The sequence below is a fragment of the Lethenteron reissneri genome, chromosome 44, assembly GCF_015708825.2.
Source record: "Lethenteron reissneri isolate LAM-NWPU_2019-01 chromosome 44, ASM1570882v1, whole genome shotgun sequence".
In the NCBI taxonomy this organism is placed as follows: domain Eukaryota; kingdom Metazoa; phylum Chordata; class Hyperoartia; order Petromyzontiformes; family Petromyzontidae; genus Lethenteron; species Lethenteron reissneri.
Window position 1 is genome coordinate 12,068,565 of NC_083822.1, and position 24,862 is coordinate 12,093,426.

The 24,862-nt window shown below is 46.1% G+C and overlaps 1 protein-coding gene and 1 long non-coding RNA gene across 3 annotated transcripts in view; one reads left to right on the forward strand and one right to left on the reverse strand.

Annotated features, from left to right (window-relative positions):
* Positions 1-552: 552 nt before the first annotated feature.
* The window catches only part of LOC133353663 (myosin heavy chain, skeletal muscle, adult-like), a 28,698-nt gene continuing 4,388 nt past the window's right edge, over positions 553-24,862 (forward strand). The window contains exons 1-36 of one of the 2 annotated variants that reach the window (XM_061570086.1): positions 553-642; positions 784-823; positions 2,234-2,438; positions 2,863-3,006; positions 3,380-3,536; positions 3,978-4,005; positions 4,394-4,502; positions 6,003-6,095; positions 6,202-6,265; positions 7,292-7,390; positions 7,909-8,012; positions 8,481-8,619; positions 9,555-9,673; positions 10,457-10,606; positions 10,785-10,955; positions 11,588-11,897; positions 12,673-12,740; positions 12,899-12,986; positions 14,391-14,508; positions 15,519-15,642; positions 16,099-16,235; positions 16,481-16,736; positions 17,061-17,303; positions 17,773-17,949; positions 18,542-18,687; positions 18,809-18,899; positions 19,050-19,439; positions 19,677-19,803; positions 20,369-20,487; positions 21,150-21,346; positions 21,670-21,853; positions 22,430-22,595; positions 22,712-22,836; positions 22,968-23,276; positions 23,757-23,960; positions 24,666-24,791. In XM_061570086.1, the coding sequence (XP_061426070.1) occupies positions 2,244-2,438; positions 2,863-3,006; positions 3,380-3,536; positions 3,978-4,005; positions 4,394-4,502; positions 6,003-6,095; positions 6,202-6,265; positions 7,292-7,390; positions 7,909-8,012; positions 8,481-8,619; positions 9,555-9,673; positions 10,457-10,606; positions 10,785-10,955; positions 11,588-11,897; positions 12,673-12,740; positions 12,899-12,986; positions 14,391-14,508; positions 15,519-15,642; positions 16,099-16,235; positions 16,481-16,736; positions 17,061-17,303; positions 17,773-17,949; positions 18,542-18,687; positions 18,809-18,899; positions 19,050-19,439; positions 19,677-19,803; positions 20,369-20,487; positions 21,150-21,346; positions 21,670-21,853; positions 22,430-22,595; positions 22,712-22,836; positions 22,968-23,276; positions 23,757-23,960; positions 24,666-24,791 (5,277 nt within the window). In that variant the 5' untranslated portion in view covers positions 553-642; positions 784-823; positions 2,234-2,243. Of the gene's footprint in view, positions 643-783; positions 824-2,233; positions 2,439-2,862; positions 3,007-3,379; positions 3,537-3,977; positions 4,006-4,393; positions 4,503-6,002; positions 6,096-6,201; positions 6,266-7,291; positions 7,391-7,908; positions 8,013-8,480; positions 8,620-9,554; positions 9,674-10,456; positions 10,607-10,784; positions 10,956-11,587; positions 11,898-12,672; positions 12,741-12,898; positions 12,987-14,390; positions 14,509-15,518; positions 15,643-16,098; positions 16,236-16,480; positions 16,737-17,060; positions 17,304-17,772; positions 17,950-18,541; positions 18,688-18,808; positions 18,900-19,049; positions 19,440-19,676; positions 19,804-20,368; positions 20,488-21,149; positions 21,347-21,669; positions 21,854-22,429; positions 22,596-22,711; positions 22,837-22,967; positions 23,277-23,756; positions 23,961-24,665; positions 24,792-24,862 lie in introns of those variants that run through there. The other variant, XM_061570087.1, reaches the window with a different exon arrangement.
* On the reverse strand, positions 4,889-16,486 carry LOC133353664 (uncharacterized). Its single transcript, XR_009756426.1, has 3 exons — positions 16,073-16,486; positions 9,030-9,130; positions 4,889-7,610 (listed from the first exon to the last, which is right to left on the reverse strand). It is a non-coding gene; the product is annotated as an uncharacterized LOC133353664 (long non-coding RNA).

Here is a 24,862-nt window from a genome sequence, read left to right on the forward strand (position 1 = left end):
CTTGTGTATGTACGTAAATGCACTGGTAAGTGAGCACAATAACAAAAAGTAACGATGGAAAACAATAAATATATCTTCACGGTTGCAAAGTAATTTGCGTTTGCTTTTTATTGTGAATGTCGCTTTGATTGGGATGACCGGCGTCAATAGGTAGTCGCACTAGGTACCAATTGCATATGTCTTATATTCGTATGATATGGTGCATGTGAAAATGTAAATGTTAGTGCCACCTCTATCAACTGTTGGTTAAAGAACCCCACTGGCCGGGTAGTCCATATGTACAACACCTGTTTCCAAAACGTCCAAAAAGTCTGCACGCCAAAAAACTGTTTGAATACGCTGCGCCTCTGAATATTTTATTTAATGTTGAAAGAAATAGAAGCTGAACAGCTATAAAATATATTCGGACTCATGAGCGGCGGCCTGCGCCGATGGGCGTGCGGTGCTTGGGGATATTTTTAGAAACCGCTGAGTTGTAGCATTTTTTTTTACTAGCGCAGGAATTGATGACCCCAGCCTTTTTTTAACACAATATCTCAGTAGAAAGTAATTCCGTTGGCCCAGCCTACAGCATCTCACCAAGTATATATAAGCCTCTCCTCACGAGCAAACGTTCGAGATCCTTGGTAGCTTCTTGCAAAGGTGAGTTCCGTCTCTGCAAAGCCAATACGTGTCGATAATCCACCACGCCCACGGAATGTGGTGATTTTATTGAAAAATATTACATTAGAAAATAAAGACTGTATTAACGATTAATATTGTTTTTCTTTCCCCCCCCCCAAGGGTTTTCAGTATTTGCTGTGATATAGAGAAGCCCTTCAACGTACGTATATGTAAAATAGCAAACACTTTGCACTCACACTATGCTTTTATTTTTAAAAGCTTAAGGCATCAACATTGCCTGCTTATTCCGTATAAATGGTATTGCGGTGACAATAGTCACAAGTACTCTTGTACTTTGCTGTAAGTTCTTGCAGGGTATGTGCTGGAGACCCTGCAGATGCTTCAGTTGTTGCATGTACAATGCAATTTGGATTTGCATAGCTTCTGAGTGCAACTACATCTCAACATGCTGTACAAAACCTTGGGAGAGGAGGCATATCCATGTGATTTATTTATATGAAGAGTCAATCAGAGGTTAGGGTAGGCAGTAGGTAATTTTGCATGAAATTTCCCCAGTTAAGAGCCATGTCTTTAGGCTTGTATATAGCCTCTAGAATTTGCATTCATGTGAACTATGGGCGAATTTTGAAGACTATTGTACCAGCCAATGTTTTGCAGGGATTAAAGAATACGTGCTCATAGTTATAGGGGAATTTAATTAAAACGCATGCAAACTTTTTGATAACATTTGAATGCAATTGCCATCAACAAGCTCACTAATGATATCAGGCAACACCAAACAATCAGATTAATTGTGGAGAACACAAAAAAATCAATAAATCATCACACAATACGTCTCGACTGGCTTCTGGACGTTCATCAGCATGAGTTTAATTGCTCCTGACTGGCGATGAGAGACCGACTGTTGAGACTGCTCCAGACTTTGCCTGTATTATTAACCAATGCTTCTGGAACAATGTAGTCCTGGAAGGCCATGTGGTCAATGGGTTGTGTCAAAAAATACTTTAAAATGTTTACCTGAAGAGAGGGATATGGTAAGGAGACGTACTGTGTGCACATTTATTTTGTTAATAATTTCAAAATTTTATCCATATTATCTATCTCGCTTTCTTTTGAAAGGGGCAATGAAAGATGACTGACTTTGCTCTATTGTTGAGCATGACTGGTAAATGATATTTAGATTGTTAATATTTCGGGCTTTGCTCTCCAACACACCGGTGCGCTGTACTAGTAACAAATTGGCGCGTTCCGTTTACGTGACAAAGCTTACTAATTAGCTGTGTCGGGTGGTGGTGGCTTTAACGACACATTTATATATTTACGCGATCTAACCCCCCCCCCTCCTACCTATATGACGGAGCTCTCCATGTATGTTGTCGGGTCGTACCACGTGCGCTGTTTTTTGGCACGATATCTGACGACCCCTGAAGAAGATCCGCTGCACGTGGAGTGGAAACGCCGTACAATACGCGGGGCAATCCCGTCACTGGACAGCCGTACAACACGACCGCAACAACAACAAAATTATGCGGAGCGGTGAAATGTAAAAACAAAAACAGTCATTCATTAATTTTGTTTCTGACACCGCAATCCCCCCAAACACCTAATGACCAGGCAAGATGGGAGACCTGCACGAGTTCGGGAAGGCCGCTCCCTTCCTGCGCAAGTCGGAGAAGGAGCGTCTGGAGGCCCAGACTCGCCCCTTCGACATGAAGAAGGAGTGCTACGTGGACGACCCGAAGGTCGAGTTCGTGAAGGCCACCATCAAGAGCAGCGAGGGTGGCAAAGTCACCGTCGACACTGAGACTGGCCAGGTATGCATTACGAAATGTGTTCCAAAGTTTCAATGGCCATTATTTCGAGAATACCATTATATATATACACATTTAATTTTTATGTTACAATGTATAAACAAATTCTTTGGGTCATTCGGTAAAGTCACGTAGATAGGTTCAAATAAAATAACATAAACTACGATATTTCGATCGCAACACAAGCGTTCCTGATGACGACCGCGTGTGTTGCGATCGAAACGTCGTAGTTTTTTTTGTTATTTTCTTTGAACCTATCTACGTGACTTTACCGAAAGACCCAAAGAATATGAATTCCTGCAGTCACGAAAGCTTTAAGTCAATGTATAAACAAATCAATGTAACGACCGTCCTGGATTAATTCGGATCAATTACCTCAACAGTGTGACGTAAATGTGTCTGACATGAGTTATTTTCTCCCCCGCAGACTGTGACAGTCAAGGACAGCCAAGTCCACCAGATGAATCCTCCCAAGTTCGACAAAATTGAGGACATGGCCATGTTGACCTTCTTGAACGAACCGTCTGTGCTGTTTAACCTGAAGGAAAGATACGCAGCCTGGATGATTTACGTAAGGAACGGCACTCCGTGTTTCATGCACAGTATTGTGTTGCTGCTTGTAGTATGGGTTGCCCCCTGTCCTGGTGTTCCTAGGATTGTCCTCTTTGTGACAGTATCCATCCTGGGAAATTTGCGACTCTTTAAACATTGTCAGCCATCCTGGGAAATCTGTGAAATCTGCAAATCTTTAAATATTGGCGTCGAGTCCTCCCCTCGACTGCTCTTGTGAGATATTCTGCTTCTTCTCACGATATGTCCGGGGGGTTGTAGCTTAGAGGTGGCAGACCCTACTTTGCTGTAATTGCTTGGGATGACCCAGCTCTGGGGCAAAGACGCCGTGTGGGTGAGCACCGCGTAACGTTGAGCGTCGTGCTGCTTTGTAGACCTACTCCGGCCTCTTCTGCGTCACCATCAACCCATACAAATGGCTGCCGGTGTACGACCCAATCGTTGTGGCTGGATACAGAGGGAAGAAGCGTCAGGAGGCACCTCCTCACATCTTCTCCATCTCTGATAACGCTTATCAGTTCATGCTGACTGGTACGTTGCGAACACACGCTTTGTCTCACTGTGCTGGCACGCGCAAGCTCTTATGGGCGGTCAAGTGAAACTGCCCAACTATTACTGCTATATCATTTAGACAATTGATGTAATTTAATGTATATCTACCTGGAAAATTAATGGAGATGGAATGGAATCATTCGCAAGGGACCATCGTCTCAAGAAGAGAGATAATTTTGGGAAAGTGATGGCTCCATGTCTTACAGAGGATAATACGATGTGATGTAATCCGTGTATATTGAGATTTGAGGGAGATACGGAAGCTTTTAAACGAAGTTGTGTTCTCAATAATGTATCCTTATTTTAGTGGGCTATCTATAAATCAATCACCCTGCATATAGAGCGTGATTAGTATTGTATTTCAATGTTTTAGTTTATAAGTCTGTGCATTACATATTCTGTAATTTATATCCCTTACAGATAGAGAAAATCAGTCTATCCTCATCACGTAAGTCATTTAACATTTTTTTACACCAACAATTCCTATAAAAAGTGATAAAAACTCGGCACGTTCATTAGTGACTATGCCTGAAAATGATGTTTTTCTACAGATAAATAACAGCCACCATCCCTGGCAAATGGGTCCTTCTTCATAGCGCATGATGGGCCGTGCGTTGTTTAGTTTTGCTGTTTGTCCATCGTGTACCATTGCCAATGGCAGTCACCAAATAATTTGGTTACATTCCATCAACAAGAAGCACTGCGCCCAGCGCATCCTGGGGGTGTTATGACACCGGGTGCTGTCTGTAGGAGAAACATGTAATTTCGCCCGGGCACTATGAATGCAGCTTCCGATCCACAGTGACCGTTGTTTTTTTGGTATTTCCCGTACCCAGCGGAGAATCCGGTGCTGGTAAGACTGTCAACACGAAGAGAGTCATCCAGTACTTCGCAACAATTGCGGCCCTGGGCGACGCTACCAAGAAGAAGGAGGAAAGCAGAAAGGTAGGTTTCTTATCCCAACGTTTTAATAGTAAAAAATGCGACGTTTTAATTCCTTTACACCATTGGAACCTCATTTGTCAGTAAAAAAAAATATGATAATTGTTTTTTTACCCTTTTATCTGGCAACACAACTGACACCTTTTTTTACAAGGAGTCATGTTTGCATAGACGACTTTTGGCGTCATCTGGTTCAACACCATGTGAGACTAGGCTCTAAGGAAAGCTGTCTCGGGTGTGGACCAATCAACTTCAAGGACAGTGCATACATTATCAGAGTAATGTTTTTTGTTTGCATTATGACTGCAGGTATTGTGGTCTATGCAAACATGACTCCTTGTAAAAAAGGTGTCAGTTGTGTTGCCAGATAACAGGGTTAAAAACCAATTATTACGTTTCAATTCCTGTTACAACGTTGTTAGTCTTCACGACGGGCTTAAGCAACGGCAGTTACTGTCACTGACGCTCGTTCATGGACACTCGATACGTACATGCACGTGGAGGCTGGCTCAGGGCTGATGATCGGACGCGTTGAGCACGTACGTTACCAGCCAGAGATGCATAAACTTGCCAACATTTATATTACAATGATATTACTTTAATTCTACATCGCGCCATTTATGCCGACAGCATGTGCACACGTGAACAATAATGCATCGTGGAGGTCAGTTGAGATAGCGAGAACACGTTCTAGTTTGTATCAGAATAATATATGATTTACACCCACTTTTTTTGTACGATCAGGGTGCAGTGTGTGGGTGAGAAGGCTTACCTCTTAACTTGGTCAACGGTTCAATGTGGGCTTCCTATGGGTGTTACTGTGGGTCGTGCCCCCAGCAAGTCACTTGAAACTCATCAGTTCACGTGATGATCTGCAGTAGTGGTGCTGGTCCATTACGGGCCCAAAAAGGAAATATATTTGTTTGCGATTTCCCCAATTCAATTGTATAAACTCCTAAGCGAAATTACAGAAGAGACATGGACAAGATAAAGATGTGTCGCGAAATAAAATAAAAATAAAAGAAATGCAGACAAAGACAGAGATGTAGCGAGATGAAAGCGATGTAGACCAGATATAGATCAGTTTAGATGAATTAGCTTTCATGTTAATTAGATGTTTTAATTTTTTAAAATAAGGATGTGAATTCTGGCTGATGCTCGATACACCGCTATTCTTTCACGATACCCAGGCCCCCTGCACCTGCATCAGGCCCGAAGATGTTGCTTACTTTGCTTATTCATAATCAACGTTTTTGGGTTTAGATCGCGTTATTTATAAATGTGTCGTAACCCTCCACCACCCGACACGACCAATCAGTAAAAAAGTGTCACTAATTTGTCACATTTATAAATAACGCGATCTAAACCCAAAAACGTTGATTATGAATAATATTGGTCGCGAAAGCCTATGTGTTAAACTACTTTGCTTATTGTTAACACCGACGGTGATCTCTTTTTTCCCCCCAAAGTCAATCGTGCTCATGGTTTGGTTTCACTCAACAGGGTACCCTTGAGGATCAAATCGTCGAGGCCAACCCTCTGATGGAAGCTTTTGGTAACGCCAAGACCGTGAGAAATGACAACTCGTCGCGTTTTGTAAGTGAGACAACTTGCGCAGGCTTTGTTGATTTGTTTTTCTTTTTACACGCAAACGCCACGAGTGCGAGTATCATGTCACTAAACCGACGTTGTCCCCTCACAGGGCAAGTTCATCAGAATCCACTTCGGTGCCACAGGAAAACTATCATCCGCAGATATTGAAACTTGTAAGTTAGAAAGCATGCACGCATACACAAATATATTCTATTATTTGTCAATTAAATGGGGTCGTCATTTTATTTAGATGGAGTGATGTGCTTATATGTAAAGCATAGCCTTTATATTCAGGGGATATTAAAAATAGATATTTTTAAAATGTGGGGTTTATTATTTTATTACCTTCTCAAGACTCAAATAAATGAAAAGGAACTTTAAAATGTGTCAAGCCTGTTGCATGCATTGGTAGGGTAATTGCAATATTTTTTTTTAAATTTCTAAATGCCAGCCATTCTGGGCACGGTTTGCTTGATTTTTATGAATAATTTGCTCCAAATAATCATTAAATAGTTAATTGCATATTAATAACAAGTGATGGCTGTGCTGCAAAGTACCATACTTAATCTTATCTCTAATTTGAAGGTATTATTGTAAACAGAAAAGCTAGGTAGTCTTGCATACTCACTTACCATGGGCACATCACAATATTATATTGCTTGAATAGGCCTTTGTGTGTCCGTGTCTTAGTCAAATTAATCTTTAGTTGGAGAAAAACATGCATTATTGTATATTTGGTAAATATGCTTAATGTGCAAATATAATAAGAAAAAAGTTCAGTCTGTGTGTCCAATAAGATATATATTAAATATGTGGACAAAAGTCTAATTGGCAACCGTTTAAACATTAAAATATAGGTTTCTTTTTTACAAAAAATATTCTTTAATCGATAGGTCACATGCGGTGGGGTGAAGTGTGGGTACTCTCACCTCTGCCAAGATGTCTTGCTGTGTGGAAGAGTAGGCCAATACCTTCTAGAGGGGCCCTCTAGTGAAAGCGTTATTCCCATGAGTGGTGTAAGCAGGACATTGCAGGGCTGCACCTTTACCTTTTCGTAAAAAGAAAACAACAACAACAACAATGCATTTGAGCCTACATTGTTGTGTTAAACATACTTTAAAGCGGATTCAGTAAACGTAAGACATAACACAAATCTTCATCAATGTGATTTTAGTAATTTTAATGACACTGATTTTCAGATCTCCTGGAGAAATCTCGAGTAACATTCCAGCTTCCAACGGAAAGGAACTACCACATTTTCTATCAAATTGAATCTCAAAAGAAGCCAGAACTTCTAGGTAAGTTTTCACGAGAGGTTTGCTTTTTATTAGATTTTCATGGGTAAAAAAAAAGGCGTACTCATCTTTTGAAGTTTCAGTTTTTTGTCAAGACACACTCTTACGGTATCACTCACCTTCATAGGTTTTTCTTTTTAAATCCTTTATATTAAGTTCACTTGCTTGCTTGCGCGCAAATCTTTCGGTCGTTTTTTAACCCACTTCCCGTGATCCAATCGAGCTGACATTTTGCACACAGACAATGTATTTTCGTGAATTTTTTTTTCCAATATTTTACACTTTTTAGGAAAATAAAATTTTCATGTTTCATTTAAAATACCAATGTGATAAAAATGAAACTCTTACTCAAGAAAAACAGAAAAGAATAATAAAATAAAACCGATGCCACGCATATAAAGGATTTATAGTGAAAAACTTTGTTTTTACGAGTTAATTTTTGCATTTGAAGCATGGATCGCAAGTTTGTTTTGCCTATCTTACAACTGAATTTTCTCCCCATTTTATATCGTCCCTCACAGAAATGCTGCTCATTACCAACAACCCATACGACTATGTCTTCATCAGCCAGGGTGAAATCACCGTGCCGTCCCTCGATGATGGAGACGAATTAATGGCCACGGACGTGAGTCCCGTCACGTAAATCATCAATTCACGTTGATTAAATTTTTCATCTGCCCATAGTGGAGCTAGGCCTTGACTTTTGGGTATGGCCGGAGGAGCTCATTGGCAGACTGCATTGCCAACCCCATGTACAACTTCTCCCACGATATCCCCTGCATTGCAACGTTCATTCTCAATGTTGATTTCATTTGTTCAGCGTTTATTGGTGTAATGACAAAAATGAAAGCTTAACTAAATTTACACTGCTTTGTCATTACTCACTCTCAGCACAGATTTGCCCTGGATGTTTGATCTCTATATGGCAAAACATATGGTTGGTTTTCAGTATATCGTGGACCTTAATTATTATTGTTTTATTTCCATTGGTCCTAATATATATGTACACACACATACAGAGTACAAGCAGCGGTGTTGTGTTGCATTTTAACATTCTAATGATATCCTTGTTTTTCTTTTCTTCCACGTACAGAGCGCCATCGACATCCTGGGCTTCACCAACGATGAGAAATTGAGCATCTACAAAGTGACCGGTGCCCTCATGCACTACGGCAACATGAAGTTCAAGCAGAAACAGCGGGAGGAGCAGGCAGAGCCCGACGGCAATGAGGGTACAGCGAACTTCCAAGTGCACAAATGATAATTTCCATTTCTCCCCTAATTACCACCAGCTCTGTCTTCCTGTCCCCTAATTGCATATAATTTGGATACCTGATGCACAAATGGAGAATTAAAAACTCTCCAGTAGTAGCTTGCGACTGTGGTCATCCACAGCGGAGACCGTGCAACATAGAACGACGCAGTGTCCGATCCACAAATACGATGGAGACACGGCAGCGATGATTCACTACTCCGCTACTGCTCCTGATGCGGTTATCTGGGCTTGACCACCTGATTGTTAACTTGTAGTCGTTTGCTCTGCATCTACATCAGCAGCCGTACGAAAAAAGTAAGAATAAAATAGAATTTGCACAGCACGGTGGCACGGTAGGCAACACTCGTGCCTCACAGCAAGGCGTACCTGGGTTCGATTCCCTGCTACCTTTCTGTGTGGAGTTTGTATGATCTCTCTCGCCGACTGCTGAATGGGATTCGTCCAGGTTCTCCGCTTTCCTCCCATAGCTAAAAAAATACACACACAATATAGCTGATATTAGCCCAAAATATCCCAATGCTAAAATAATCGCTTGATTTGGATCGCGCGTATCAACATCGCCCCCCTACTGTGAAAACTTGGCAGGAAACTTCTGAAAAAGAGTCTTGAGACTCAGTGAGGCTTTCCCGGGTAAACAAGCGAAGTAATACTCATCTGTACAGCATTATTACTTTAGTTATTTCTCCCCTATTTACGAAATCATCTTGGATATATATTACAAAGCATCCCTCATATATGTCATAATCCTGCAAATAATCACGTGAAGCTCAGCACTTGGTTGTGGAATATTAAGGTAGGCTTAAATTTAGCCATTGTATGAACACAAATCAACAATTTTCTTTTTTTAACACAAAGGTATTGCTCCACGTGTTGTTGTTGTTGTTGTTTCAGATGCTGACAAAGCGGCCTATCTCATGGGCCTCAACTCCGCAGATCTCCTCAAAGGTCTCTGCTACCCCAGAGTCAAAGTCGGCAACGAATACGTGACCAAAGGTCAAACTGTCCAGCAGGTACTGTGTGACCTTCTCTGCCGTCCTATTCCGGACAGTGGTGGCTAAACATACCGGTGGGGGGGGGGGGCACAAAAAGCCTCTTGGGGATGAGGGGAAATGGCGCGTGGAGAGGGAGGGTGTGTGAAGGTTATCATCTTAATCGTTACGAGCAGATAAATATTGTTAGGATTTCTTACTTGTTTCACTCGTGGGGCATATCCTCACCAGCCCCTAAGTACGAAGCGTCACTGATTATGGACTTGATTATGAATTAAGCTATTTTTTGCGGTGTATCAGTTTGATGTCTTACTTGATGCAGTTGCATTATTAGTATTGTTATTGACTGGTTTGGTACTGCACACTTGTAATCCACCGCTTTGGAGGCAGGGTTGATAGGTGCACAGAGGTTATGTGAAGTTTCTATCCACGCAGATACAGGGTTTATAGATGCACAGAGGTTATGTGAAGTTTCTATCCACGCAGATACAGGGTTGATAGGTGCACAGAGGTTATCTGAAGTTTCTATTCACGCAGATACAGGGTTTATAGGTGCACAGAGGTTATCTGAAGTTTCTATCCACGCAGATACAGTGTTGATAGATGCACAGAGGTTACCTGAAGTGTATACACTTTGTAAAAAAAAGTTGTTTAGCTACTTCAAATGTGTGGCGCTAAAACATAAATTGCCAAATGTCCTCGCGAGACCCGTTGAATCTTTGACGGACGGGACAAACAAGTCGACGATAAAACAAATTGAAGACAATTTTGCTCGTTAACGGAAAACTTTCTTATTCTGTGTAGGTGCACAACTCAGTGGGTGCCCTGGCAAGATCCGTGTTTGAGAAGATGTTCCTCTGGATGGTCATCCGCATCAACGAGACCCTTGCCACCAAATTAGCGAGGCAACACTTCATCGGTGTGCTGGACATTGCCGGCTTCGAGATTTTCGACGTGAGTGCGGACTGCATTGTTCACCCTGCACGTTTAGTGTGACGTTTATATCCGCATCTGGTGAAATATCGAATTGAAATCACTCTCTCGAGCGCTTAGCATAATTGGATAACAAAAACTACAAAGAAGATAAACCATATTGTTCTGCGTGCCAAACGCCTCTCTGTCCTCTCCACAGTTCAACACCTTCGAGCAGCTGTGCATCAACTTCACCAACGAGAAGCTGCAGCAGTTCTTCAACCACCACATGTTCGTGCTGGAGCAAGAGGAGTACAAGAAGGAGGGCATCGACTGGGTCTTCATCGACTTCGGCATGGACCTGCAGGCCTGCATCGACCTCATCGAGAAGGTTCGAGCCTTGAATGCCGTGGCGTTTTAGTGTTTTGCAACGGCCAGTGCTGCGCTGTAATTCAAAAGAGAGACGCTTCGTATGTTATAGCCACGGTTGGCGAACAAGAGTTATCCACGGTCATGCCGGAGGTATCATGTGCGTTCTGGCACACTGGGATGGTACCGTTTTATAACGGTGAGCACACTGGACCTGGCAACCCGGAGATGTGCCAGCTTGATTTGAACTTCTGACAAGGCAGTTGATACAACGGGCACATTTTTTTGTTTGTTTACATCGTCCTGCCATTGTCCACCCAGCAGTATAAATGTGTACAACCACACTTAGTTCGGCAGGTCGATGTGGTGGGGGTGAAGCGTGGATGCTCCCACCCCTTCCAAGATGTCGATGTGGCCAGTGTGGAAGAATTGGATAAAATATCCCAGAGATAAGTTTTCTAGAGCTCCTCCAGTGGAGCCATTTCTGACAGCAGTCACGTGAGCAATTGCAGCGATGCAACTTTACCGTTAACGTTGCGTTAACCCATCGCAGACCTCTGGTCTCTGTTTGCCGATCCTCTTAATTTTCAAGCCCACTGCGAGACAAAGCCTGTACATGTGACGATACTTAAAATGCACATCGTATTGTTTCAGCCCATGGGCATCATGTCCATCCTCGAGGAGCAGTGCATGTTCCCCAAAGCCAACGATCAGACCTTCAAGGAGAAGCTGTACGACCAGCATCTCGGCAAGAACCAATTCTTCCAGAAGCCCAAGCCGTCGAAGGGAAAGCACGAGGCTCACTTCTCCCTCGGCCACTACGCCGGCAACGTGGACTACAACATCGGTGGCTGGCTGGAGAAGAACAAGGATCCACTGAACGACTCTGTGGTGCAGCTCTACCAGAAGTCAGCGCTGAAGATGCTGGCAGCTGTTTACGCTACCTATGCTAGTGTTGATAGCGGTAAGGATTTCCCATACGAAGTAGATAAATTAATGTCTTAGAGGTTCTAAACATTTCTGTAGGTGTATTTTTTGTAATGCCTAATTGTAAGTCATTGTCCACTGCCCGAAATCTTAAAGAGCCACTTTACAACATCATTTAAAAAAAAAATCTCATGCTTTAATTCGAAGCCCCTATTTTTGTCAATCCACTGCTGGACGACGGCCTCCTCACCCCCTCGCAGGTCTTGCGGTTTATTTGACCATACTTCACCGCGCTGGTCAGTGCTGGTTGGTGAAGGCATGGAGCGCAGATGCTGGGGGCTTCTGAACTGAAGAGCACCTGCGGGTTTTACTGCAGTGCCTACTGACGACGATGTAGCCTTGCAGCAGCCTGCAGTGGCAGCTTTGTGCAGGGTGGTCACCCATCCAAGCACTAGTCCAGACTTAAATCTGCTTAGATTTCAAGGTCTGATGAGATATAAGGTATATTTTCGGTGATTTGGTTACAGGCTTGCTTTGATTCGGAATGCCTTTGGAAGTGGTGATAAGCTTATATTTCCGGCCCGTGGAATTAGTTTAAAAATTTTCATTTTCACAGCGTGCTTCCTAAAAACGTACATTAGATTTGTTACGACCCTTCACGGTGAACACGCAAAACGCATTTCTTTCATACGTAATCACATCGAACTTGATCTCTGGACAAGCGCGTGGTTCTTTTTTGGAGCACGTTTAGCTCAACGCGCCCCCCCCCCCGCCCCCCCCCCCCGTTCTGTTTCCGTGGCTCGTTTGTGTAGACACCGGCAGCAAGGGAGGCAAGAAGAAGAAGGGTTCCTCCTTCCAGACCGTGTCTGCCCTGCACAGGGTAATACAGCGCCACGGGAACACGTGCCACTTCACGTTGGCTTCACGTCAGCAATTACAAAAAATACTGCGCCGGGCATTGCCGCCGACTGGACGCTGCATTCGTCCTGCCGGGAGAAATATTAAACTTGCATCCGTTGCTTTATTTGTCGTTCGCAGGAGAATCTGAACAAGCTGATGACCAACCTGAAGACAACTCACCCCCACTTCGTGCGTTGCATCATCCCCAATGAGACCAAGACTCCCGGTTTGTTGTGCAATGCTCACGCTGACAATTCCTACGCGTAGCAATGCCTAAAATAGCATTTTTTAATCGGTACAAGCAACAAAGGAAAACTCAATATTTCAATAACCCATGCAGCATTTTTATTTGAGCTATTCTGATGTTGTCCTTAATATTAGAAAAAAATCGGATATTATTGACCAAATGTTGGGTTTCTCTCTTCGCTTTCACTGTACAGGGGTTACTCTTTGGTTCTTTCGGTAAAGTTACGTATAAAGATAAAATAATAAATGAAATAATAGCATACGACGTTTCGATTGCAACACAAGCAATCATCATTAGGTATAAATGAAATAGCAACAAAAATCTAACCAGAAAACTATAGACAGACATATAAGCAGACAGATATCACAGAGATACATAGAGAGAGAACACACATAGGCACACAGAGAGAGAACGTCTCTGTGACGAGGCCTTAAATAGAGAGAGGGGGCGGGGGCGGAGAGAGGGAGGGGTTAGCTCCAAATTAAGATTGTACAGGGGTTGACAACAGTGCCACCTCCTGTGGTTTGTGTAGCGCAGATGTGACCAGGAGCATGCGTGTGGGAGGCAGAATCAGAATCTTAGTTTAGACTTGGGGAATCCGAAGAGCTGTGAAGCTCTTTGTCGGTTTAGCGCTGCTGCATCGATTCAATATAATTGTAGTACAGCCGTTAAGTTTGTTTAAACGTGTGTATTAAATAGGTTTTGGGCAAGAATTATAATCAAATCTGTAAATGACAGGAAAACCCATAAGAACAGAAAAAGCACAGTCCGGAAAACTAAAGGTTTCAACAACACACAAACACGTGCACTGTTGTGTAAAAAAATACCTCGCAGCCTTTAAAGTACCTTTCAAGTACTGTATTATGCAAAACCACTTGTTCCTCAGGAATTGCATTGTGGTCATCTCGTCTAAAGTCACCATCGGTACATTTAGCAAATGTGACTAACCAACAGGCAGCGGTGAGACAATGGCAGCTGCAGACCGGTTTCGTGATTATTAGGACTCATCACCGAATCCAAACCTGCCTCTGTGAAACCTCATATCTGTAGAGACCCGACATGCACACTGCGGGGACAAAAACCTACTCTCCTTCCAATGACATCAGGCATCCTTCACGTCTGCTATGAAGCAGATGGCACGGACATTATAGCAAATACACCCGCGGCATTAAGCAGGGCAGTCCTGCCGGATCCGATCCACCGAGTCTCTGCAGCAAGCGGCAAACTCGCTGCCGCTGGGATGTGCCGCCGCCGGAGAGATTGAGTCTGTAAGGTCACCGGTAACCAACAGGGAGCAACCGCTGGGGTAGGCTGTCTCCAACTACCGATGTGTGGCTGCATCCCCGGTGAGGGTTATTGACCTGTCGTGCGTTCCATCTCCAGGTACCATGGACAACATCCTCGTGATGCACCAGCTGCGTTGTAACGGCGTGCTGGAGGGCATCAGGATCTGCAGGAAGGGCTTCCCCAACAGGATCGTCTACGGTGACTTCAAGCAGCGGTGAGTGCAGACAGACGTGGGACGTCGTTGCAAACTCGACCGCCGTACCCTTTGGCGCTACGTAGGTCACAATCAGGGCCCGATTAAGATTGTGTAGGCCCCTGGGCTCCAGGTACTGTGAGGCCCCCAGTAATATTTTCCAAAGGATAAAAAAGTTAAAGAAAATTATTTTTTACAAGGCTAACAACAAATAAAATTCGGCATTCACAAATTTTCACTTAATCTCTGGAGGCCCCCTTCAGCTGACTGGAGGCACCTGGGCTGCAGCCCCTAAAGCCCCCGTGCCTTAATCCAGCCCTGGTCACAATACGTAAAGGCCCTTCTAGATATTGTCACCGTTATTGTCACTGGCAAAGTACGATGGAGCAAAAGCCACGGCATACCTGAGGGCGAGGCTGCAATAAAGGTGAAACTGATACAAGTCCACTCATATCCTCCATTATAAAAGGTCGCTTTTGTACACGACTAAAGCAGTTTGAAGCCCCAGCAGTCTATTATTATTTATTTTCAATAAATTATTTTTTTATTATTTTTACCCACTTATTACAAATGTACTGTCAGCATCATGTCATAAGAACCCCATTGTACATTTGCACTACGTGGTGTTGTTTCATAGTCACTGTGTCAATGATATTCAAAGCTAATTCCAACATATTTATTTTGTTAACATGTAATCACTTGCAGAATTATAGACCACCCCCCCCCCCCCATCAGCAGAACATCTCTTCTCGAATGTCTTCTGGTTTCAAGAGGTTTTACTGCAGTCGTTAATGACAGGCTGCATCTCACTTCACTTGAGAACTCCGTATAATCATGGCTGACTCACTCGATTGGAATCTGTACGTTGTTGCTCTGCATCTACATCAGCCATACGGATTAGAAGCCAGGATCCGAGCGCTACAACTACAACCTCCGTAACACCTCCAGCAGTCTGTCGTTACAGGCTGTGCCGTGCAAACCGCGAGCGTTAGTGTCACACGTGAACCCGCGTGCTCTCTCGTGCCTCGTAGGTACCGCGTGCTGAACCCCAACGCCATTCCGGAGGGGCAGTTCATGGACAGCAAGAAGGCCTGCGAGAAACTCATGGCCTCCCTGGAGCTCGATGACACTCAGTACAAGTTCGGACACACCAAGGTATGCAAGGCCGATCCTTGTGTAGTTTTTCTGCCGTTGTGTGTCTCATGTAGATTCTACTCTAACCCGGTTATGAATATAAACCGAGGGTTCTTTGAGGGTGTATAGAATCAGAATATGAATTTATACTGGAGGAATCCGATGAGATATGGAGCTCTTTTTCACAGATGACCAATAGGTCACAGTGAAGCTCTCATAAATTAGGACGATTGCAAGATATAACAACAATTACTTGGTCACAAACATGAATCACGAACATTGGAAAAACCACACAGCTATCACCGCCCCCCCCCCCCCTCTTACTGACAAACAAAAATTATAGCAAGAAACCTCCTGAAATGGAGATTTATCAGGCTCAATGAAGCATTCCTGGTTAGACAATCGTATTCTCCAGCATATTTTCAGTTTTGCCACTCAGGCCGATACTCACCTACTCACCAATGCCGTGTCTCTCAGGTGTTCTTCCGCGCTGGTCTCCTGGGTACCCTGGAGGAGATGAGGGACGACCGCCTGTCCCTCCTGCTCACGCGCACCCAGGCCCTCGCTCGTGGCTACCTGAGCCGCGTCGAGTTCAAGAAGATGCTGGAGAGACGGTAAATAGGATCTGTTGTTTAGTCTTCCTGCATGTCTTTTTTTTACACAACAACAATAACAGCCGTCATTCGCCACTAAGTGGCGGCGACGACACTATGGCGCTTGTGCCAGGCGATGTGTACGTTGAGAGACACACACACAGGCACATACACACATTCAACAGCAAGCCACTCTCTTATACAATAATTTATGTAACTATGGACAATGTCACGTCATCTTTGTGGTTCGTTGCTTCTTCCTACAGCGAGTCTCTGATCATCATCCAGTACAACATCAGAGCCTTCATGGGTGTGAAGAACTGGCCGTGGATGAACCTGTACTTCAAGATCAAGCCTCTGCTCAAGTCCGCCGAATCCGAGAAGGAAATGGCGAACATGAAGGAGGAGTTCATCAAGACCAAGGAGGCCCTGGAGAAGTCGGAGACCCGGCGTAAGGAGCTGGAGGAGAAAATGATCTCCGTTATGCAGGATAAGAATGACCTGCTCATCCAAGTCCAGAGTGTAAGTTCGCACTCTTTACTGTTGGTTAAGACACCTGAGTGTGATGTGAATACACTGAAATGTGATGTTTAATATAAAGTATTACAATAACATGAAATGCCTCGATTTGGATAGTTTTTGTTGTTGTGTATTCATAATCATGAACCTTAAAGATATATTAATATTCCTGTAAACTAAAGTCTGCTACAGTCTGCTGTTGTAATTTACCATACACTGTCACAACACCCAGAGTGTCGAGTTATGTTTGCCATCTCTACGTCTTGTCCAAAAATGTAAACGTTGACGTGCCACGTCAAATCAAATCAATCCCTTCTCTTGACGCAGAGCGAGGAGACCCTGAATGATGCAGAGGAGAGGTGTGACCAGCTGATCAAGACCAAAATCCAGCTGGAAGGCAAGATCAAAGAAATTCAAGAGCGAGTCGAAGAGGAGGAGGAAATGAACGCCGAGATTACTGCCAAGAAGAGGAAGCTCGAGGACGAATGTTCCGAACTGAAAAAGGACATTGACGACCTCGAGCTGACGCTCGCTAAGGTCGAGAAGGAAAAACACGCGACCGAGAACAAGGTTTGTTCAGCACGGCGCTGTACGACTCGCACCGTAATTTAACGTTGAGAAGAAGGAATTGCACGGCTACGATGCCCGTATCACATTTCACCTCAACCCACTGCGGCGTCCTGCTGGGGTCTAGCCAAGGGGACCCGCAGTGGGAGTTTTGCCTGTGCCGCACAAGGTGAATGCAGCAATGCAAATGGGCATTAATCTGCCAGTAGGGAGAGATTGCGTCGCTGTTTTCCCCAAATAAAATAATGTATGGGGACAATTGATGAAATTTGGACCTTTGAATCTTCAACATCCACCATGAAGTGGTGGATGTCTACAGATATAAGAGCCACAGTCATCACCAGGGTGGTCCGTTGTGCCCAAACTAGGAACCTCCCTGAAATAAGCGGTAAACGCGCACTTGCTTCGCCACGATCACATGTTCGGCGCTTCTTGCTTTATTAACTCAGCTTAATTTTTTTCTCCTCTCCAGGTGAAAAACCTGACCGAGGAGATGGCCGTGCTGGACGAGAACGTGTCCAAGCTGACGAAGGAGAAGAAGGCCCTGCAGGAGGCTCACCAGCAGACGCTGGACGACCTCCAGGCGGAGGAGGACAAAGTCAACTCCCTCACCAAGGCCAAGGCCAAGCTGGAGCAGCAAGTGGACGATGTAAGATCTCAAAATTATTTTATCGTTTTAGAAGGGGGGGAGGTGGGGGGGGGGGTGTGTCTTTGGTACAGCATTGACCAGTGACACACACGTGCAGAAGCACTCGTACCAAAAACTCAACACATTAGGCTTTAACAATGCCCTAGAAGGGGGGAAAAAACATATTCTGGCATCCCTCAAGATGCGCGTGATCATCTCCCAAGGTGTGATCAACATAGAGGGACCGAACCGAAACGAGCAACAACACGGAGAGCGTGGAACCCAGTCCAGTGCAGTGCGAACAGCACGTGGTGAAAGACCGATTTTCTCTTTAACAACGCACACCTTCGAGATAAAAAAAAAACGTCAATGCGAATTTAACGTAACGTATATCGAATTCCTTCCCTTATTCATAAGTCACGGTTTTAGGAAAATTCCGTACCTCGAGTTGCCTTCAAATGAGGGATGACTGTCTAATAGGGAACATTTTCAGGCAATGTCATTGCAGAGAGATGGTCATGCATGGCTTGCAGTTTTAAGAATGCAAGTGTTCGTTCGCGATGCTTTTAACGACAATGTTGCGCCTTCCACGCTCTCCCCTTGACGCATTCAGCTCGAGGGCTCGTTGGAGCAAGAGAAGAAGGTCCGCATGGACGTCGAAAGAACCAAGAGAAAGATGGAAGGAGACCTGAAGCTGGCCCAGGAGTCCCTCATGGACTTGGAAAACGACAAGCAGCAACTGGACGAGAAGCTGAAGAAGTACGTGCTCCTGTTGCCCTTCGTCCCGCCAATACGCACCTGCGTCACTCTCAGCTTGCGAGCTGCACATTGACTAACGAACGGCTGGCGTGATCTCCCCATTCTTCTTCTTGTCCATCAGGAAAGACTTTGAGATGAGCCAGCTGAACAGCAGGATCGAGGATGAAGTCAGCCTGTCCGCTCAACTGCAGAAGAAGATCAAGGAACTGCAGGTGGATTAAGCGAGCGTGCCGGCACAATGGTTTCCGAGTTTGCACGAACGTTGTGCGTTCCTTGAAGTTTTTTTTTTTTCTGTTAGAATAGTTTGCTGCGGTTTTGTGTGATGTTGAACTGCAATGGTAACACCGGTCTTCTGCCAGTAGGCCCGTATCGAGGAGCTGGAGGAGGAGATCGAGGCGGAGCGTGCCGCTCGCGCCAAGGTGGAGAAGCAGAGGTCCGACCTCTCTCGGGAGCTGGAAGAGATCAGCGAGAGGCTGGAGGAGGCCGGCGGAGCCACCTCGGCTCAGATCGAGATGAACAAGAAGAGGGAGGCCGAGTTCCAGAAGCTCAGGAGAGACCTGGAGGAGGCCACCCTGCAGCACGAAGCCACGGCCGCCGCCTTGAGGAAGAAGCAGGCCGACTCCGTGGCCGAGCTCGGGGAGCAGATCGACAACCTGCAGCGCGTCAAGCAGAAGCTGGAGAAGGAGAAGAGCGAGTTCAAGATGGAAGTCGATGACCTCAGCAGCAACTTGGAACAAGTCACAAAAGCCAAGGTAACCTTTTAAAATACAAACTTCATGAGCAGGTAACACTGAGGTCCTAAGTTAGAATGCACGTGATTGCGAACCGGGTTCTCAAGTGCAGTGAGTTGATGATCTCAACCCAGTTATTAATGGCTGCACACAAAAAAAAACATGATATCAAGTTTGGTTCTGAACTTGAATTTGGAATAATTCTAGCTTTGATGTGTTGAACCTAACACTGACGTTTACGCATCTTTTAATGCGCAGGTCAATCTTGAAAAGCTCTGCAGGACAATTGAAGACCAGCTTGCTGAAGTGAAGACCAAGGAAGAGGAACAAATACGTTCCATTAATGATATCAACACTCAGAGGGCTCGACTGCTGGCGGAAAACGGTATGCATATTTGTCTCCCCTCTGTCTAAAGGCAGGTTCTTGGCTCAAGCCTTCTCCTTAGAGTCCAACATCATCCTTCCTCTTCCGTTCACGAATATTCCTTTCTGTTGTTCAAGTCGACCTGTAGCCCCTTCTTTTCGGTCTCTAGTTATTTTACCCAGCATCCTCCACTCTAGAGCTTGCTTCAGCAAGGCTTTGCTGTCTGACAATGTGCCACATCAAGTTTACGCCGCCTTCCTTTAAGAGTCTTGATTTCCTCCTTCCTGAATTTGTCAAAGTACCGACTCATTCGTTTTCCTTTACCCTCCAGCTGATAATGTTTCAATTTCACTCTACCGACATTTCAAAACTCAGTTTACAGATATGTTCCTTTGCGCATTGCCTGGCTTTATGCAGGGCATGCCAACACTGCGTACCATAGTAATCTCAAAACGTTGATGAAAAAGGCAATTACGTTTTGTTAGTTGCCAGCACTCGTAGAAATTTAGCGACGATAATGCCAAACACGGTGCGTGAAAACAAAAAGATTCGCTTCACAAGTTTGCGTCTGTGCATTTTATCACAGGCGAGCTTTCAAGAAAATTGGAAGAGAAGGAAGTTCTTGTGGTGCAGCTTTCCCGAGGGAAGCTGTCCTACACACAGCAGGTGGAAGACCTCAAGAGGCAACTGGAAGAGGAGATTAAGGTGCGTGAAACAGCTGCCTCTCGGGCAAGGAGATGTTTAATTGACATGTGATGCAAGGTAAAAGGTGTAGCCCTGTCATTTCTTGCTCGTGCCACTGGCCGGCAGAAGGACCTCCAAAATAGAGAGATCTAGGGAGTATGTGGCCTACACTGATCTTGGGGTAGCTGGGATAACCCATAACCGTACCCACAAATGTGGCGTACCCGCACTTGCACTGCTGTAGGTATAGATGAACGATTAAACTTCTTTCGCACAGTACGTATAGCCAACTGCGCTAATCGGGGTGATTTAGAGGCCGGGGAAATTTTACGATGCTTGCCCCATTTTGTCAACCGCCGCGCCTGGAGATTGAACTGGATGGTGACCTCCCGAGCACAAGTCCAGTGTGCTCACAGTTACGATAATGGCAGCAAATATTACGTCAACAAAAACAAAGAGCAGGTGCTGGCACCAAAGACAAAATACTGCAGCGGCAGCATAAGCAAAGTGTCTGCCTTCGATGAAAGAAATGGGTGCGCAGAGCTGACATTTAAATTTCAATGCTTCGACACGGATCGACATGGTAAGAGACGAGCATTGACGTTGACCTGGACACGCCGCCATTGCACTGCCATTGCGCCCTACGGAGCGAGCTCACGAGCCGCGTCTCTGCGACCGTGCAGGCCAAGAACGCCCTGGCCCACGCCGTGCAGTCGGCAAGGCACGACTGCGACCTCCTCCGCGAGCAGTTCGACGAGGAACAGGAGGCCAAGGGCGAGTTGCAGAGGGCCATGTCCAAGGCCAACGCCGAGGTGGCCCAGTGGAGGACCAAGTACGAGACCGACGCCATCCAGAAGACCGAGGAGCTGGAGGAAGCCAAGTGAGTAGTCACTTCACATTTGAACGCATTGTCGTACTTCTACACCACCAACGACACCTTCAACAGCCTGCACCAACCGGCGTAGTGTGATGTGGTCAAATACTCTTCACAATCTGCACGGGCGTAATGGTGAGGCCCTCATCCGGCGGTGGAGTGACACAAGGGCTGGGACTAAAACAGGTCTTGTTTTACAACGTGCTCGCGTTACCTTTGCAAGAGCCTTGCTCACTACGGGAGCAGCGCAAATACCGGGGCGCGGCTAAATGACAACGTCGTTCTCGTCGACGCGAACCTGACGGTGTCCTCTTGTGCCGACCGTGAAGGAAGAAGCTGGCCGCCCGTCTCCAGGAGGCGGAGGAGCAAGTCGAGGCTTCAAACTCCAAGTGCGCCTCCCTCGAGAAGACCAAGCAGCGTCTGCTGGGTGAAGTGGAGGACCTCATGATCGATGTGGAGAGGGCCCACTCAGCTGCTGCTGCTCTTGACAAGAAGCAGAAGGCCTTCGACAAGGTAATGGCCCCTGACCCCAACCCCAGCGGCACGTGTCGCGTATTGCTGCTGATGAAGAAGAGTCCGCATGTGCACGCCGGGCAGGCAGATCGCAGAGCGAGTTGGCACAGTAGGGGGGCGCAGGTGTTGCATCGGCCAGTCATCTCGGTCAGTCGACCCATGGCACCACCTTGGTCTGTCCCGTGACCTCTTGCCAGCGGGCGTTCGACAGTTCACGTGGCCTTAAAGTGCACATAGCTTGGCACAAGCGCCGTGGTGATGTCACCGCCAGTTAGTGGTGAATGGCGGTTGTTGTGATGTTGAACTTCCTTTGCACCGTACGTAGCAAACCGTGCTAATTGGAGGTGTGGAGGAAAGGCAACAAACTAAAGAGAAATAGCAGTTCTAAAGAAGTGACTTTTCAATCTATATTGAAAATGCATAGCTCAAAGTGGCTTCCTAATATCGGAAGTAAGAGCATTCCAAACGGCCGCAGAAGTGCATCTGAAAGATCGCGATGCGGTGACCGCCTTTGTTCGATGGTTGGCCTAATTGCGTAATTAACCGATGTGAATATTTTCTTTCAAACCGCGACAGATTCTGTCAGAATGGAAGCAGAAGTATGAGGAGAGCCAGTCCGAGTTGGAAGCGTCTCAGAAGGAATCGAGATCGCTCAGCACAGAGGTCTTCAAGCTTAAAAATGCCTACGAGGAAACGTTGGATCATCTGGAGACACTGAAGAGAGAAAACAAGAACCTGCAGGGTAATGCAAATGTGACAAAACGTTCCCGTGCACAGTGGGCGAAAACAGATGTCGCTGTTAGACACAAGAGTGGACCAATGAGATGCTTCATTTTGCGTTTCCATCTTTCGTTCCAGAGGAGATTTCGGACCTCACGGAGCAGCTTGGCGAGAGCGGAAAGGCCCTGCACGAGGTGGAGAAGAGCCGTAAGCAGCTTGAACAAGAGAAACTTGAAATCCAAGCAGCTCTCGAGGAGGCAGAGGTAAATGCTCCGGTAGAAACGGGGGGACTTGAAGTGAACCCAGCTGACGTGCTTTTCCAATCACCAGTCGGTAAAGTCCTTTGATTGCGAAGGGTCATTAATGCATTTTCTTCATGTTTTGTTTCTCAAAGGCGTCTCTTGAGCACGAAGAAGGAAAGATTCTTCGTATCCAGCTCGAGCTGAACCAGGTGAAGGCAGACATTGACAGGAAGATCGCCGAGAAAGACGAAGAACTCGACCAGCTCAAGAGGTCGAACCAGCGCACCGTGGAGTCCATGCAGGCCTCGCTGGACGCGGAGACCAAGAGCAGGAACGAGGCCCTCAGGCTGAAGAAGAAGATGGAGGGAGACCTCAACGAGATGGAAATCCAGCTCAACCACGCCAACAGGCAGGCGGCCGAGTCTCAGAAGCACCTGCGCAACGTGCAGGGACAGATCAAGGTAATGCTCCGCGATTGCTACTGCGTGGGTATCCGTGGCCACGCTGTGTGTACAACGTTATAGAGGCACGCACACAAGTCCGGCATAACGTGCCGGGGGGTGTCAGAGGAGGGGTGACAGAAAACAACGACGAGGGGGACGGTGGGGGAGCTGTCCAGCACTCAGCACAAATCTCGGGATGGGCTAAAAAATTACACGCAGCGCACCCTCTCTCTCCGGCGCGTGTTACGGTTGTGCCGAGTGGTGTTTGGGCGCGATTGTCTGACGTTTCGCGCTGCTTCTTTGGCAACGGCGAGCTCCCAGCAGGTGGGTGCAAAACGTCAGACGCAATTCCCGAAAGAAAAAAAACAACACACGCGGGGACAGTTGAAACTCATCGACCGTCGATTGTTTCCGCCGCAGTCTTAGTCCCCGCCGGCGTAACAGTGCTGTAACGCCACGCACGAGCGCCCCCGTTAAGACGCCTTTTGAATCCGCCAGGACCTGCAAGTGCACCTGGACGACACCCTGCGCAGCAACGACGACCTCAAGGAGCAGGTGGCGATGATCGAGCGGCGCAACAACCTGCTGCTGGCCGAGGTGGAGGAGATGCGCACCGCCCTGGAGCAAACGGAGAGGGCCAGGAAGGTGGCCGAGCAGGAGTTGCTGGGCGCCACCGAGAGGGTGCAGCTGCTGCATTCCCAGGTGCTTGTGGACAGGAACTGTAAGGAGGGCGGATAAAAAGACAAAAACCGTCCCGAGATCGATTTCTCGCAGCGCTGCTGCAGACGGGAAGGAGGTTTTCTCCAGGGTGGGATCTCGAGAGGGTGCCCTGCTAAGAGGCGATTTTATTTGCCTGCTCTGACATCCTGGCCGGATGTCTTGGACGAGGTGGGGGTGGAGTAGCTCCACCACAGGCGATCTGCCGATCGACTAACCCTGGGTGGTACGGGGTTCGGGGGCTTTAAAGGTCAATTGCTGCGCCAAGGAATTGAACCTGCGACCCCTGCATGCGCTCACCATTATACCGTGGCAACATCCCTCACAGTAATGCGTGTGTATAACATGTTATACCACTGTTCTGTTTGGGCATATATACAGTAGGTAGGCACGGATTTGTTTGTTAATTAATTAATTACGCGTAAATGTAAAGGCATCCCGTTAGCTTTGCGGTGCAATCTTTAACCACGTGACCGTACCTGCCCGTGTATAATTCATAATCAACGTTTTTGGGTTTAGATCGCGTTATTTATAAATGTGTCGTAACCCTCCACCACCCGACACGTCCAATCAGTAAAAAAGTGTCACGTTGACAAAGGATAAATAGTTCACTGCTTTAGCCCACCGGTGTGTTGAAGCGTGAAACCACAACATTTACAATTTGTATAATTGTTTTTTTCTTCTTCACAGAATACCAGCTTGATCAACACCAAGAGGAAGCTCGAGGGAGACATCGTCCAGTTGCAGAACGAGTGCGAGGAAGCCATTCAGGAGAGCCGCAATGCTGATGAAAAAGCAAAGAAGGCCATCACTGATGTAAGACAGCTGTGCTTGTGGTCCTCTCCAGAATGACACCCACAACAACAATACACGTCACCGCGCATCAC